The following is a 14,385-nucleotide window of genomic DNA, read 5'->3' as shown; positions in this document are numbered from 1 at the left end:
GTGTGTGTGCGTGCGTGCGTGTGTGTGCGCGTGTGTGCGCGTGTGTGCGCGTGCGTGTGTAGGTAGTGCAGCACCTGGGACCGGCCACAGACTTCTATAAGAAGCTGGCTCTGGACTGCTCAGGCCAGCAGATCGGGGTGGATCTGTTCCTGCTCAGCTCGCAGTACACTGACCTGGCATCGCTGGGTAAGAATACCCACTATCCATTTTTAACTGTTACAAACAAAAGGACAATCCAGGCACTCTAAATATAAAAATATAACCACGAGGAAGGACATATTTAAAAAGCCTTTATTGTAGTGGTTGTTATATTTTTACATTTGGAATGCCTGGATTGTTTGTAGCACTCCCCTCCATTTCCCAAGAGCTCAGACAAAAAAAAAAACCTTGTTTGACAATATAGAGCTGCCAGTCATTTGCTTTTTTCTATCCATTTTTAACATTTACATTTGAGGCATTTAGAGTAAGCTAGAGAGAGAGTAGAGTCAGCTCCCAGACAATTGGAGATCTCCGCCTACCAGTCGTCTGGGAACTTCTTGTCAACAATAGTGTGCCGCTAACAAACGTACACCCCTTTGTCACGTCACCGGAAATGATGCTCTCCCCCAATTATCCTCCATAGGGAAACAAACTGCAGATACAGCAAATCACTTTGTAACATGGAGAGAACGTTTGAAAACATTGGAAATGGATGTCCAGAGCAATGTTAAATCATTTGATTCGGTGGTATCCATTTACAAGTGCACGACTTCTGCATGTCAGCGCCCCTTCTGCACGAAGGCCTGCCCTAAAGACTCTGGATTGGCTCTGCAATGCAGTTTATTTTTTTCCCTTTTTTGTTACCCTCAATACCCACAATTGCTCGAGTGACATCACTGATGATGTCACAATGCCTATGACGACATCATTAGTGCCTATCATAAGATGATTTTGGTCAATAATGATGTCTCACTCTGCAGCAGCCGAGCTGCGTATGCTAGCTGCAGGGCGGGCGGGCGAGCAAGGAATCGATGCCTAGTTTATTTAAAAGTCTGAAGTTAGACTTTCTGAAACCTGCAGATAGCCTGAGAACCATGTAGGAGAGAAATGCTTTGAAAATAACTCAGAAATGAAAGCTAAGGAGAGAGGTAGGAAAGGTTTTCGGCCTGCAATACTGTAGAAGGTGGTAGCATTCCTGTCACACATGCTCAGCCAACCTGATGAAGGTTCAACGTAATAAAACGGTGCATTTCTTCTCCAGCTTGTGTCTCCAAGTATTCAGCAGGCAGCATCTTCTACTACCCCTCCTTCCACCACATCCACACCCCGGCCCAGCTGGAGAAGTTCCAGAAGGACCTGGAGCGCTACCTCACCAGGAAGATCGGCTTCGAGGCGGTCATGAGAATACGATGCACTAAAGGTCAGGGGTCACACACACACACACACACACACACATTTCCAACAGAAATGTCTCTCTGGAAGGTAGAGAAGTCTAGCCTGAACACTTTTGGAGATTCACCTATTTGCCATCTTCCCAATAGTCAGACGAGAAGATCGAGTCCTTTCTCTTCTCTGTGCGTGTAGTAGAACAAATAGCAGGCTACATTGTATCCACCGCCCACCATCGTGCAGCACTTTGCTACAGTGTGACTGTGTACTGCTAAAGAGGGTGTCAATGACGTCTTTTCAAGTCAACTTGGCATCTCAGGGCTTGTGGAGACCTGGATTATGCCAGGTGAGCAGTATGGAAGCATTTTATGTTTGTTTTGTTTTGTTTTTTTACACGTTTCTGCTGGTGTTAATGTGGTTAGGCTAGCCAGTACCAATGACTACCATTCATAAAGCTGAGCTAACTAGGAGGGGCGAATCGCCCAAAATTTAAGATTTATTTCCCTGCCTTTTCCTGCTTTTTTGACTGCTTTTTTAGTCCACTGGCTTCATTAGTAAAAAGTCACCAGCAACCTTCACTGTTTACTAGTCCGCTTGATATTTGGAATAGAAACAAAACTCCAAATGATGACTGGTTAGCTGCCCAAGTGGCTGGTAGAGTAGGCAGTTACTAGCCATGGGCAGAATATGGGAAGCGAACCATTAGCGATGCCTTTCGTCTTTGCAGCCATTTGAATGAAGACATAGTGGTTCACTGGTTCTCTTTGCATTTTGAAGAGTTCCCCTCTCCTTATGTAGTATGACCATCCCTGCCCTCAGGCTTGTCCATCCATACCTTCCACGGGAACTTCTTTGTGCGCTCCACTGACCTGCTGTCCCTGGCCAATGTGAACCCAGACTCTGCCTTCGCTGTCCAGATGTCCATCGAAGACTCTCTGGCAGACTCTTCTTTGGCCTGCTTCCAGGCTGCACTGCTCTACACGTCTAGTAAAGGTACACACACACACACACACACACACACACACACACACACACACTCTTAAATGATGATGGTGAAAATCTATGTGGAGAAGGTGAAGGAGGCTAGTTGACAGTAGCAGTGGTTGTCCTGGGGAAAACTTGGAACTGTCAACATGAAGCAGGATGCTGAAGAACAACGTGCTAGTAAAACATCATTGAATAACTAAAGATTAAACAAAAAATATATACAAACACACACACCCCACAGCTAGGCAAATATTTGCAAAAAATAAATGTGTGGGTCATTTTAACCTCCTTACAGTCATGCCACATGTCAGAAAGGATTAGTCAGTCACAGGGTACTACATCAACTCATTCTGTATTTAGAATACTTTCCTTGATTGGCAACATCTAAATTGTTTCTGGTGTAAACTCCACTCATCAGGTTCTCCAAGCAGGTTAAAATAAACTGAAAGAAGTATTTTCTCTAATGGTCCGTCCCATCATCCCTGCAGGGAAGAGGCGTATCCGGGTGCACACCCTGTGTCTGCCGGTGGTCAACCAGCTGAGCGACGTGTACGCTGGTGCAGACGTCCAGGCCATCACCTGTCTGCTGGCCAACATGGGTGAGCCACTAACCTCAAACGTCACAGCCTTTTCTGTTGGTACAAGGCCTTGGTTTTGGATATTGATCTTTCTTAATGGAATAAAATAACGAATAAAAAATCCACACAAATGTGGATATTTGCCTTCGGATTTGCTCTGGTAGAATTAAAACCAGACAAGATATAACTAGGTGTAGTATTTTAACAACAACAAATCATTGTGAATTTAATTTTGACACATCAGTATCATTACCGTAACTTAACCAAGCTGTTGCATAGCCGTTTCAAAACTGTAGTAGATGTACACTGAAGCCCAGCTACATCCTGATGTTGATGTGATCTCGTTGCAGCCATCGACCGCTCTGTATCGTCCAGCCTGTCGGATGCCCGGGACGCCCTGGTGAACGCCGTCGTGGACTCGCTGAGCGCCTACAAGAGCACCGTGTCCAACCTGCCGCAGTCCGGCCTCATGGCCCCCGCCTCCATGCGCCTCTTCCCACTCTACATCCTCGCTCTCCTCAAACAGGTCTGCTTGCTGGACGGCGCATGGAGGCTCACACACACATGACATGTATATTAATTGCAGGCTACACACACACACAGATATGCACAGACACTAAGACACACACATACCTCTTACACATGTCTGGTAGCTGGATAGGTATGAGTGTGCATAGCCTAGGCAAACAGACACACACATAAACATTACATACTGTACATGTCACTCATGCTTCACACACAACACTTGACAAATGGAGAAGAAAGACATACACACAATCACACATGTCACACATTAGGTTTGTAGTTAAACACAAACATTTCTTGTTTTTTTCTTAAATTTGTGAAAAGTAAACTTTTTGGACATACTAGCATTTCATCTGATGGTAGTTCTATGCACAATCAATATGCACACACACACACACACTAGAGCAGGGCTACCCGGCCCGTCGGACTCGGAACCCGAACCCGGCCCGACTTACGGGCCGGGTTCGGACAGAAACATTGAAGTCGCGTTCGGGCTCGGGCCGGGCTCGGTCACGTAATCAGTCACTTGTTTTTGCCTTCAAATATATCTATCATCAGCTCCTGAGCTAATTTACTACGGTAATGAAAGCACCTGAAGGCATCGAATGAAACACGCCCAGACATGCACTCTGCTGCTCTGCCCGGAGTCAGCTGCGTGTCGCCTCTTCAGCGCTGGTGTCGCGGACACCGTGCAGTACTTCTTTCAACGATGTGGGACTGTGTGGGCAGTGCACGGCACGCACAAATTAGGCTGTTTGGTGCTTTGCTTTGTACATTACGTATTAATCATTGACTGCTTTGAATTACGAGGACTGATTTTGGTTTGGGATTATATAGGGCTGTTTATAGGCTGGACAGACTCATTGAATTATGCGCTCGCTGCGCTCCGAGGGGGAAAAAAAAAATCAGGTAGGGGGTTCGGGCCGGGCTCGGACAGATTATCAATTGACACCTGTCGGGCCGGGCCGGGCTCGGCTAATAATGTGACGGGCTCGGTCGGGTTCGGTAAGGAAAATTCAGCCCGAGCCCAGCTCTAACACACACACAAATCCTCTCCCTCAACCAGAATGACTCCTTAAAATATGACCTTCAAATGACCCCTAACTCTCTCTCTCTCTCTCTCTCTCCTCTCTCTCTCTCTCTCTCACACACACACACACACACACACACATACACCTCTTGAACAACACCCTCAACCAGAACTACAAACAAATCCACTGCACACATTCACACACTTACAGGACACAAGCTGAGTTTACAGGCACACACACTCCCTAAATTAAGGCCAATGACTGCATTCATTCATCCACCCACCCACCGCTTGTCCATGCATAGATCGTGGGTGGGTCCACACACATACACACACACACACCCTCTGACACAAAAGACACACACCCTCTTTGTGTCTTCTGACACATGCCCCCCCTCCCCTCCCTCCCATAGCTCTGGCCTTATTCTCACACACCCCAAACCACTGAAGAACACAAACAATTTACACCTCTGAAACATTTAGTTAGGAATAAACAAAATGTACAGCTGGGTAATACTTTGAGCTGTGTTGAACATAAAATGAAAGTCCATATTTACTCATTGTGTAATCATCACTTACATTTGACCCCTGATGATGTGGGACAGACAGAGAGTGCGCTTAAATGAAAGTACATTTCTTTAAAATTTCGGAGGCGAGTTTTTCTTCTATAACAGAGTACGGGCCGGAAAGTGAGTTTTGAAAGCCAGAAATCTCAGCACTTAAGTAAAGTAATCATTGAGTCATTGTTTTTGTGCTTTTGGGACAGTAAAAAGTGAACTTATTGCCACTTTTAAGATTTCAGTTTAATCCACCTTCATGAAAACATAATGAAGTTGGACCAATATTCCAACCATCAGATGAAAGTTTGTTCTAGTTTTTTTAGTTCATTGCAGAATAAGAAAAAACATAGTGGCAGACGGAATAGAGATTGGGAGTTGAAAACAACAACTCAAAACAAAACAGATGTGCAGAAGGAGCCAAAAAACCAGAGGGGCTTGACTGGCCCTCCTATTGGGAAGCAACCAAAACAAACACAAAAATTCTTCTTCTTTGAACCCTCGAATGACTTTGAAATTCATGGCAGAGATGGTGAATGAGACTTCTCTCTAAAGCCCCGCCCACACATGATCCGCGGTAAAACAGCTCTGCGCCCGCTGTGCCGTTGTTTTCCTATGGGGGGAGCGCTGCCTCCCAACTATGTGGCAGCGCTACCCTTGGCGTCACGCACTGCTCGAATTTGCCACCTTCAAAGTTCAAATCACTTCATCTTGGACTTACTTACCGCTGAGCTTCCTGCTGTGACCTACCTCACAGCGAGAGAAGAGAAGATGACTTATCATGCGGAGGCAGCAATAACCTCCAGTGGAGCTGCTGACTGGTCGATAGCAGAAGACTGGTTGTACTGTAGTGTGCAGCTCTGAGGTGTGAATGTGTGTATTAATGTGAATGTGACAAGCTTGTTGTCTCCTTGCAGAAAGCGTTGCGGACAGGCACCAGCACGCGGCTAGATGAGCGCGTCTTCGCCATGTGTGAGTTCAAGAGCCAGCCGCTGCAGCAGCTCATGCGCATGGTCCACCCCGACCTGTACCGGCTGGACAACATGTCCGACCAGGTAGGAGACACAGTCGACGGGTGTGAAGGAGATGAGTCAGTTGAGTCCGAGTGTTTGGGAGGAACTGAGGCCCAAAACAATAAGAAGCTGACCTGCCAACTTTGACACCAAATAATGATTTTTGTTTGCACCTTTTCTTTTCACTTGATTGATTATTGGAGGAACCCTTGAAACGGCAAAGACACATTATGTCCCAATGAAAAATGATTGTAATGATTGAAAACATGATGGAAAAAGTCCTGTATATTTATTGCACTTTGTGGTTGAAGTGATTCTGGTTCTGGTGTCAAATATTATGGAAAATAGAAGGCAAATGTTTGAGTGTACCTGTCCTGTGTGGCCTGTAGGGGGCGCTCCATCTGAACGACATGGTGGTTCCCCAGCCGCCTCTGGTCCATCTGTCTGCTGAGAGGCTGAGCAGAGATGGAGCTTTCCTCATGGACTGTGGCAACGTAAGAATTTACTTATTATAAGGCTGATTCATTCATATTCCACAAGACTGCAATGTGAGTTCCTCTGAATTTCAGGGGTTTTGGGGATTCAAATGATTCATACCCACCCCCCCCCCCCCCCAACATTATGATGTATGTGTGCGTGTGTCCGTGCGTGCGTGGGTGATTTGAAATAACCAATGATTTTAAAGCAGCTGCATTAGGATTAGACCCGTATATTGGGATGATATTGGCCTATGTATCAATAAAAGGGGTTTGCATTTTTTTGGCATGAAAATGATCAAAAATATTGAATGTCTGCACCAGATATTGGCTATTAAGCAGCTTCAGTTAATCAATATTGGTATCAGTATCTGCCTTCAGAAACCGGTTGCACCCTGAACTGTAGGCAGTTTGAAACATTCCTTATATTGACATTGTTTTCTGCCTCCCTCGGTCCAGGTGTTTTACCTGTGGATCGGCAAATGCTGCAACGAGATGTTCATCCGAGACGTCGTCGGCTGCCCCAACTACGCCTCAATGCCACCCAGCATGGTCAGTAAGACACACTCGCATGTCAAGACTATTTGAGCAGTTTCCTTTCAAAATGAGGTATCTGCCATATGAGGGGAAAGTGACCAAATGATTGATCACACAATGTCAGAAATGATGGTGCTTTTTTAAATGTAGGAGTTGACGTAAAGTCCTGGTTTAGAAAATCATGGCATGTTTACAGACTGGATCCTCTGTGTATATAGATTCATGTTTAATGATGAACTTGAGGCTTTTTCCAAAATGGATAAAGAGTGTTTTGGAAATGAAATGTTCACATAGGCACATACATGCAGTACACACACCAGGGCTGAAGTCATTGCACTTTAAGTTCAGTCAGTTCAGAATTTCATTCAGAGTTAAAAGAGCTTATGCCAGGAAAAGGTCCTTATCAGTATATAAAGAAAGTACCGGTAAAGTGAATGAAGGCTAGATGAGAGAAATTGCAGTTATATTTTACATTTTGAGCTGAGTGATTTGTGAGGGAGGGGACCCCAACTCTCAACCTCTCTCTCTCTCTCACTCACACACACACACACACACACACACACACACACACACACACACACACACACACAGAGACAGAACATCACATGCCTAACTCAGTTTGCATGAGGCAATGCAGTATTGCAGTATTGCAGCATTCTCTCAAACATGAGTCACAATTTTTGCATTTGCAGTGAATTTCACAACTTGACTGTCAGCAGCACTTTTATAAAGAAGTCATGCAGCAAAACACATTTGCTGGTTTAGCTTTTTTGGCTGTTTAACAAACAGTGCAGCTACAGTACCTCCAGTGCTGTATCATTACCACACTATGTGTGGGTGTGATGACAATACCCAGAGCCAGTAGCAACTGTCAGCACTTGCTTATGCTGTTGATTCCCTTTTTCTAGAAAGTCGCCGATGCATCCCCCGAACCACCGACATGCTTCACATTCCCAACCACACGCATATTTCTCCTGACCGCATTGTATAGCCTAGACGAAATGTCCGTATCGGAATCATCTATTTCTGTCAGTCAAATTGCTCTCTTCAGGCACAGTAGTGAAAAACAATATGGTGAATGTGTTTGTTCTGAATCCCAGACTCACATTCCTGAGCTGGAAACTCCTCTGTCGGAGAGGGTGCGGGCCTTCCTGGACTGGCTGCAGGACGACCGAGCCTTCTGCTCCACTCTTTACATTATCAAGTAAGTTCTGCCCGCCTCTGTCTGGACCAGCACCTGACATTTAGCAGCACTCCAGATCCTGTGGAACTATCACTATATAGTATATTGTAGAAACCCGGGACACCTCCCATCCTCAGTAACCTTTTGATTTCATTTCATTTCGTTTGTTTTGTTATAAAAAGATAACACCTAAAAGCGTGCTTATTTCCAACGTGGTGCTCAATGGTATACGAAATCAAAATAAGACAATACACCAAAAAAATACAATATGACTGCGAAAAAACAATAGAACTTTGACAGTGCAGCAAATATAATCCATAACCTCTAATCAAATAAAATCGAAAAACTCTATTGCATTTTGTACAATACATAGTTGGTGAGGGGGTCAGAAAAAAAGTCATTTATAACAAATTTCCCGCATTTCTACACCTCGTGGATTAAGTCAAGAAACGGCATCCCTGTATAATGTTAGCCAAAAATGTTATGTTATATTACTAGATTACAGCATTGAGGTACTTGCATTCATGAATTTGCATAGGCACCTAAAAATCTATTATTGGGAATCGCAACAAAGTTTCCGAGCGACAGAGACTCAGAGCATCTCCCGTAACCATAGTAACTCACTCTCCTGCCTGTGCGCACGGCGCGAGAGGAGACGGAGAGATGCCATGCTGCTGTCTTGTCTGTTTGTGCGCTGTCCCCTTTTTGCACCGTGATGTTATCGGTTGTGAATTTGTTTTTCACTGTGTAAGAAAATGATGTTATCAGTTATGAATTTGTTTTTCACTGTGTCAGAAAATGGACATGTGGCATGAGAGCATTGTGTTTCTCACGGTCAGTGTGTGAGAGTTGACAGCGCTGTGAACTCGCTTGACATTACTGTGTATGAAACTGCCAATCAACGTATTAATCGAAGGTGCCGGAACGCCATTCCGGATCGTTCCCGCCCACTTTAACCCCTTGTTACAAGCAACCGATAGAACAAAGGTGAAGGGGTCAGACGTTACACTGCCCTATCAATATTCCTGAGACAGTTCAACAGAAAGAAAGATAAGAAGAGCAGTAGAAGTTTTTTTTTTTTTTAATGAGAGCAGAGAGGAGAGAGTAGAAGAGGCAAATGTGGGAAAGGGGATGTGAAATACTCTGAGGTTTTATTATTTTATCACTTCCTGTTTGAGGGTTTTTCTTGGGAAAGAGCTACCAGCCACCACAGCAAATGGAAAAGCTTTCATGAACTGTTGTGAACCACACCACCCAAAATGTAAAACAAAAATCTACTTGGCCGGCTGTACATGATTTGTCAACTGTGATATATACGTACAGTACAGTGCAAACGTGTTAGGCACATGTAAAAAAAATTAATCATAATAATAAATCATAAAGCGAAGATGCTTTCAAGAATAATGGAATGAAAAGTTTCTAAATGTCCAAGACTCCGGGTGTCCGGGTAGTGTCGCGGTAGATTCCCTCCCTACCAACACGAGCGTTGCAGGTTCGCGCCCCCGTGTTACCCCCGGCTTGGTCGGGCATCCATACAGGCATGATTGGCTGGTGTCTGCGGGTGGAAGCCGGATTGAGGGTATGTTTCCTGGTCGCTGCACTAGCGCCTCCTCTGGTCGGTCGGGGCACCTGTTCAGGGTGGAAGGGAACTGGTGGGAATAGCGTGATCCTCCCACGTGCTACGTCCTGCCGGTGAAGCTCATGTGTCAGAGGAAGCATGATGCTAGTCTACGGCTCTCTCCAGATCAGGGGGGTGGAGCAGCGACTGGGGCAGCAGGGGAAATTTGGCCGAGTACAATTGGTGAGAAAATGGGGGGGAGGGTTGGGGGGTCAGAAAAAAAGTACTAAAGAGCCATCTCCTAACACACTAATGCAGAACACAAAATGTATGTACAAAATCTAGGGTGCCTAAGACATGTGACCTTCTGGGTGCAGGATGGTATCTACCAACAATTTAAGCTGTTGAGGGAAAAAGCTGCCATCAGCCTGTCAGTGTTGGGAACTTTCTAAGAAACTCCCTCGCAGCTGAAGCAGCTTCTCTCTCCTGCCCCGCTGCAAACATCAGACCTGTTTCATGTGTGGAAGTGTTGTCTTCCAGAGATATGCCTGAGCTTAACGTCAGACCTGTTTCATGTGTGGAAGTGTTCTCCTACAGAGATATGCCTGAGCTTAACAGAAAGCTATTTCCAATGTAAACACACAGTAAAGCAGTGAGCTCACTGATTGACAGTGGTTGGCAAAGGCCCCCATAGGGAACGCATTGTTTCAGTTTCCTTTCTCTCTCCCATCGCTGCACAGCATTGTTGCTCCACCACATGTTTGTGTCATGGCGTTGACTCGGGGAGAGGCTGATGTCTGTACAGATGGAGTGAGCGGTAGCTGGCCAGATGTATGTTTTCATCACTTTAGGGCAGATGGGCAGTGCGTTGATTAAAATGGGAGATAGTGAGATTTTGTTGTCACCATAGAAACTATCGATAGATACTAGCCCATGTGTCACGGTTTCAGTTTGAAAATAAAACTAAAACTAGAAAATAACCTAAAATAACATGAAACAAGATGTAAAGACTTCATCCTCCTGAACTCCTCACTATTGGTTGCTTGCTGTGTTGGCAAACTAGGAATTTAAAGCTAGGAATTCATTGCTGCACTCAATGTTATGTCCTCTAGTCAGTGAAATGCCTAAAATGTCAAATGAACTGATCTACTCAAACAACATTATTTTCCACTAGAATAGAGGGGATCCCTTCAAATTTGGCACAAATGTCTACTTGGACTCTCAGGGATGAATTGATTACAATTTGGTGGTCAAAGGCCAAGGTCAGTGTGACTTCACGAAAGACACTTCTGGCCATAACTCAAAAATCCATTTAATTATAGTTGTATTGTTTATTTGATACCTTTATAACCCTCCCGGTTTGTTTGTTTGTTTTGATCTCACCTGCACAATCAGTTTCATTTGTTGCCTCGTTTTATTGTGCAAATAAACTTTTTTAAAGGAGATATTCGCACATCCAATTGTGTCAGGTGCAGGTGCGTTGGAATTGGAAAGTATCTTGAAGAAGTCTTGAAGAAGATCCCACACACTGCTCTTGCTCAGCATCACCCTTTTATTAACACATTGACTGCCAGACGTTTTTTTTTGCTGTAGATAGCTTCTGCCAAGCCGTTTTTTGAGGATTATGGCTCATTTTATAAGAGCCGAGGATTCGTTTCAGCTTGGAGTTTGTGAACATACAATATCTCAAAAGTACTAATAGAATGTGTACTTTCTCTGTCTAAAAGAGTTAGTTTGTAGAGTTAGTAGTTATGTAAGCATTAGCAGTTGAATACAGCATGGTTTTAGCGTGAAAAAGAATATTCAGAGATAAACGGCTTTTTGTGAAATTGGATGGAACTGTCACTTTAACCATTCATTTTTGGCTCTCTCTCTCTCTCTCTCCCTCCCCCTCTCGCTCTCTCTCTCTCTCTCCCTCCCTCTCGCTCTCCCTCCCTCTCTCTCTCTCTCTCTCTCTCTCTCTCTCTCTCTCCCTCCCTCTCGAGTTGCTTCAACTCCGCCCTCCGTGGGCGGACAAGCTTGTCACCAGTCAGTGCTTTGCTGCTCTCCTGTGCCTGTCTGCACAGCCGCTGTTTGAGGAAGTCGGGATGGACTCACTCGTTTGGAGTTTTGGTTGAGAGAAGCTTTTGCGATTCTGGTCATATTTATGCTGCGTGTTTCAAAGTGTGTTCGTCCACCTGTAATCTATCACCCGATCATAGTAGATCGGCTGAATCTATTATGTAAATTTGCAATCCCGCATCGCCAGCAATCAGCGCGAAAAGGAGAATGGCTGGGCTGAGAATGGCTTGACAAGTTAAAAAAATGCTTTCCTTCCTCTAGCAAGGAGAGCACTGTTGCCACTTAGTGGGTCGGTGGAATGGGTTGTAAACGTTCGGTGGCTCCAATAATTATATAAGAGATGTAAAAGGCTTAGATGCACAACCCACCGTCAAAAAAAAAAAATCGATGCCAAAAACGTGTAAACACGTTGTTGGCAGGGAACAGCTGGATTCTGAAAACGTGTTCATACGTTGTTGGCAGTGAATGAGTTAAACAAACACGTTTCCGTCCAATGGACTTTTGTCAAGTGTTTGTGACACATGGTCATGGACAAAGGTCCATTGGACCGAAACGTTGTGTCCATTGTGCAAATAGATAAAATAAAATAAACATGCTAATTATAACAGAATTTCACACAAATATCTAGTAGGATAGAATGATGAAGTGATGACAGTTTATATCCAGAAGATCAAAGTTCAACTTCACTGTGACACATACAGTATGTATTATGAGTCTGTACAGACATGGATGTAAACTGCAACTTGACTTGTTGGCGGAGGCATACAACCACGAGGTGGTTATTTCTAGTTTTCTTTACTGTGGCTTTGAACCTTGACCTCATTGCTGTAAGAGTGTCAGCTGAACGCCCACAATGTAAACTATAGATGTGATGAGAAGTGCCTGGCCAACCGAAATTAACAAACCACAATTTATTCTTACTACCTTTTCTGTTGACACCTACACCAAGAGAAATTACTTATACATTGTACGTGGCAAATAAAGTGTCTGATTCTGATTCCAGGGTAGCTCATGCTGTCTCTTTAACGCCGGTTTGTGTGTTCTGCTGCAGGGACGATGGCTCGGCGAAGGCTCCCTTCTTTCAGCACCTGGTGGAGGACCGGTCGGAGGCGGCTTCTTCCTACTACGAGTTCCTCCAGCACATTCAGCAGCAGATGTCCAAGTAGGCTCATTTTGATAAAGAGAGGAACTGTGGCCGTTAACACCCTCCCCAGAACCAGAACTAAGGACTCTGGTCTCGTAGAGAGTGAGAACTAGCGTTAGCCAATGATGTCGGACCACCCATCGCTCCCTTCAGACCGGTTTTAGCAAGGTGCGAACCACTGTGGGTAACACAACCCGCCTCCCCCCCACAACTTCCTCTCCCCCCCCCCTAACACCCCTAAATAAACAACCCTGCCCTTCAGAGGGGGAGGCGTTACAGAAAAGGACTGGATAGCCGTAGTAGAAAAGAAACACAAAAAAGACGTGACGGAACAAGAGATGCGTCTCAGATGGAACTGAACAGTCGGACAGGTTCCTCCTCCTCCGGGCCGGTTTGGCGTCTCCCCGCCGCCTCTCGACCACCGGCCAAACCCTCACGACGTCGACTCCATCGCTCCTGAGAAGAAAGAGCGGAGGGGTGGGGGGGCGGCGCCAAGCCAAGAAGATGCCCCCTCGCCAGTTTTAGTTGAATTTGTCTTTCGTAAGCCACACATGTAGCTAGTGCTGTCTCTTTTTTCCACTCCCTTCCTGCCCTGTTTTTCTTATTTTAAAACTGTTTTGATGAATACACTGGAGAATAGAAAACAAAACATTCCTTCTATTGTTTTCAGGCACGTGCTTTGAAAAGAAACGCATGTCTCAGTTTTTTTGTTTGCTGCTAGTCTGAGGAGGATAGACCACGACCCTGCGCCTAACGGGAAGTCAACTCGACAGCGGTTGACATCGACCCCTCCACTCCTCCGAACTTATGATGAATTTTTATCAAGATCAAAGTTAAAAACTCCTGTCAACAGCCCCCCCCCCCCTCCTCATTTGTTTTGTTTTTTTTCCAGGCGCTAACTGAAGTTGCTATTCATTTTGTAACTATTGAAAAGAATCTTTTATGTGCGATAATTTATGAACCAGCTTATTAAATAAAAAGCTAAAATGATACTCGTGCCTGTTTCATGTGATGGAATCGGTGTGACAGATAGAAGCGGTTTTGAGTGTTCTGAAAGAGAAGCTGTTTTCGTTAAACAGTTTCTTTTCAAAGGTTTTTGCATAATGCATTTAGACCTTTGCCCTATAACTATTATGACCTCTTCACAGTGATCCCACACTGTGACAATGGACACATAAACCTGTCACAGCTTTCTGTCTTTATCTGTGGAATGGCGGCTGATGTAACATTTTGCTGTTCAGAGAAATTAGATGACTTACCTGAAGGAACTTGACTGACTGATCTCATCTTTCAACACGTTTTGTTGAGGTCCTCAAGATCCTCTCCCACCAGCTTACATCACAGAGCTCTTAACGGGGCTTTTACACA

The 14,385-nt window shown here is 44.8% G+C and overlaps 1 protein-coding gene across 3 annotated transcripts in view; it reads left to right on the top strand.

The window, feature by feature from the left end:
• The window catches only part of sec24b (SEC24 homolog B, COPII coat complex component), a 46,567-nt gene extending 32,581 nt beyond the window's left edge, over window positions 1-13,986 (top strand). For all 3 annotated transcript variants that reach the window (XM_083651305.1, XM_083651304.1, XM_083651303.1), the window contains 10 exons: window positions 63-186; window positions 1,241-1,399; window positions 2,188-2,361; window positions 2,844-2,954; window positions 3,284-3,459; window positions 5,963-6,100; window positions 6,448-6,552; window positions 6,994-7,086; window positions 8,172-8,275; window positions 12,925-13,986. In XM_083651305.1, coding sequence (XP_083507431.1) covers window positions 63-186; window positions 1,241-1,399; window positions 2,188-2,361; window positions 2,844-2,954; window positions 3,284-3,459; window positions 5,963-6,100; window positions 6,448-6,552; window positions 6,994-7,086; window positions 8,172-8,275; window positions 12,925-13,039 — 1,299 coding nt within the window. In that variant the 3' untranslated portion in view covers window positions 13,040-13,986. The remainder of the gene's footprint in view (window positions 1-62; window positions 187-1,240; window positions 1,400-2,187; window positions 2,362-2,843; window positions 2,955-3,283; window positions 3,460-5,962; window positions 6,101-6,447; window positions 6,553-6,993; window positions 7,087-8,171; window positions 8,276-12,924) is intronic.
• The last annotated feature ends 399 nt before the right edge of the window (window positions 13,987-14,385 follow it).

Source organism: Poromitra crassiceps (assembly GCF_964638095.1).
Source record: "Poromitra crassiceps genome assembly, chromosome: 15".
Taxonomy (NCBI): domain Eukaryota; kingdom Metazoa; phylum Chordata; class Actinopteri; order Beryciformes; family Melamphaidae; genus Poromitra; species Poromitra crassiceps.
Note: the sequence above shows the minus strand (reverse complement) of the source record. Positions and strands in the feature narration are given on the sequence as shown.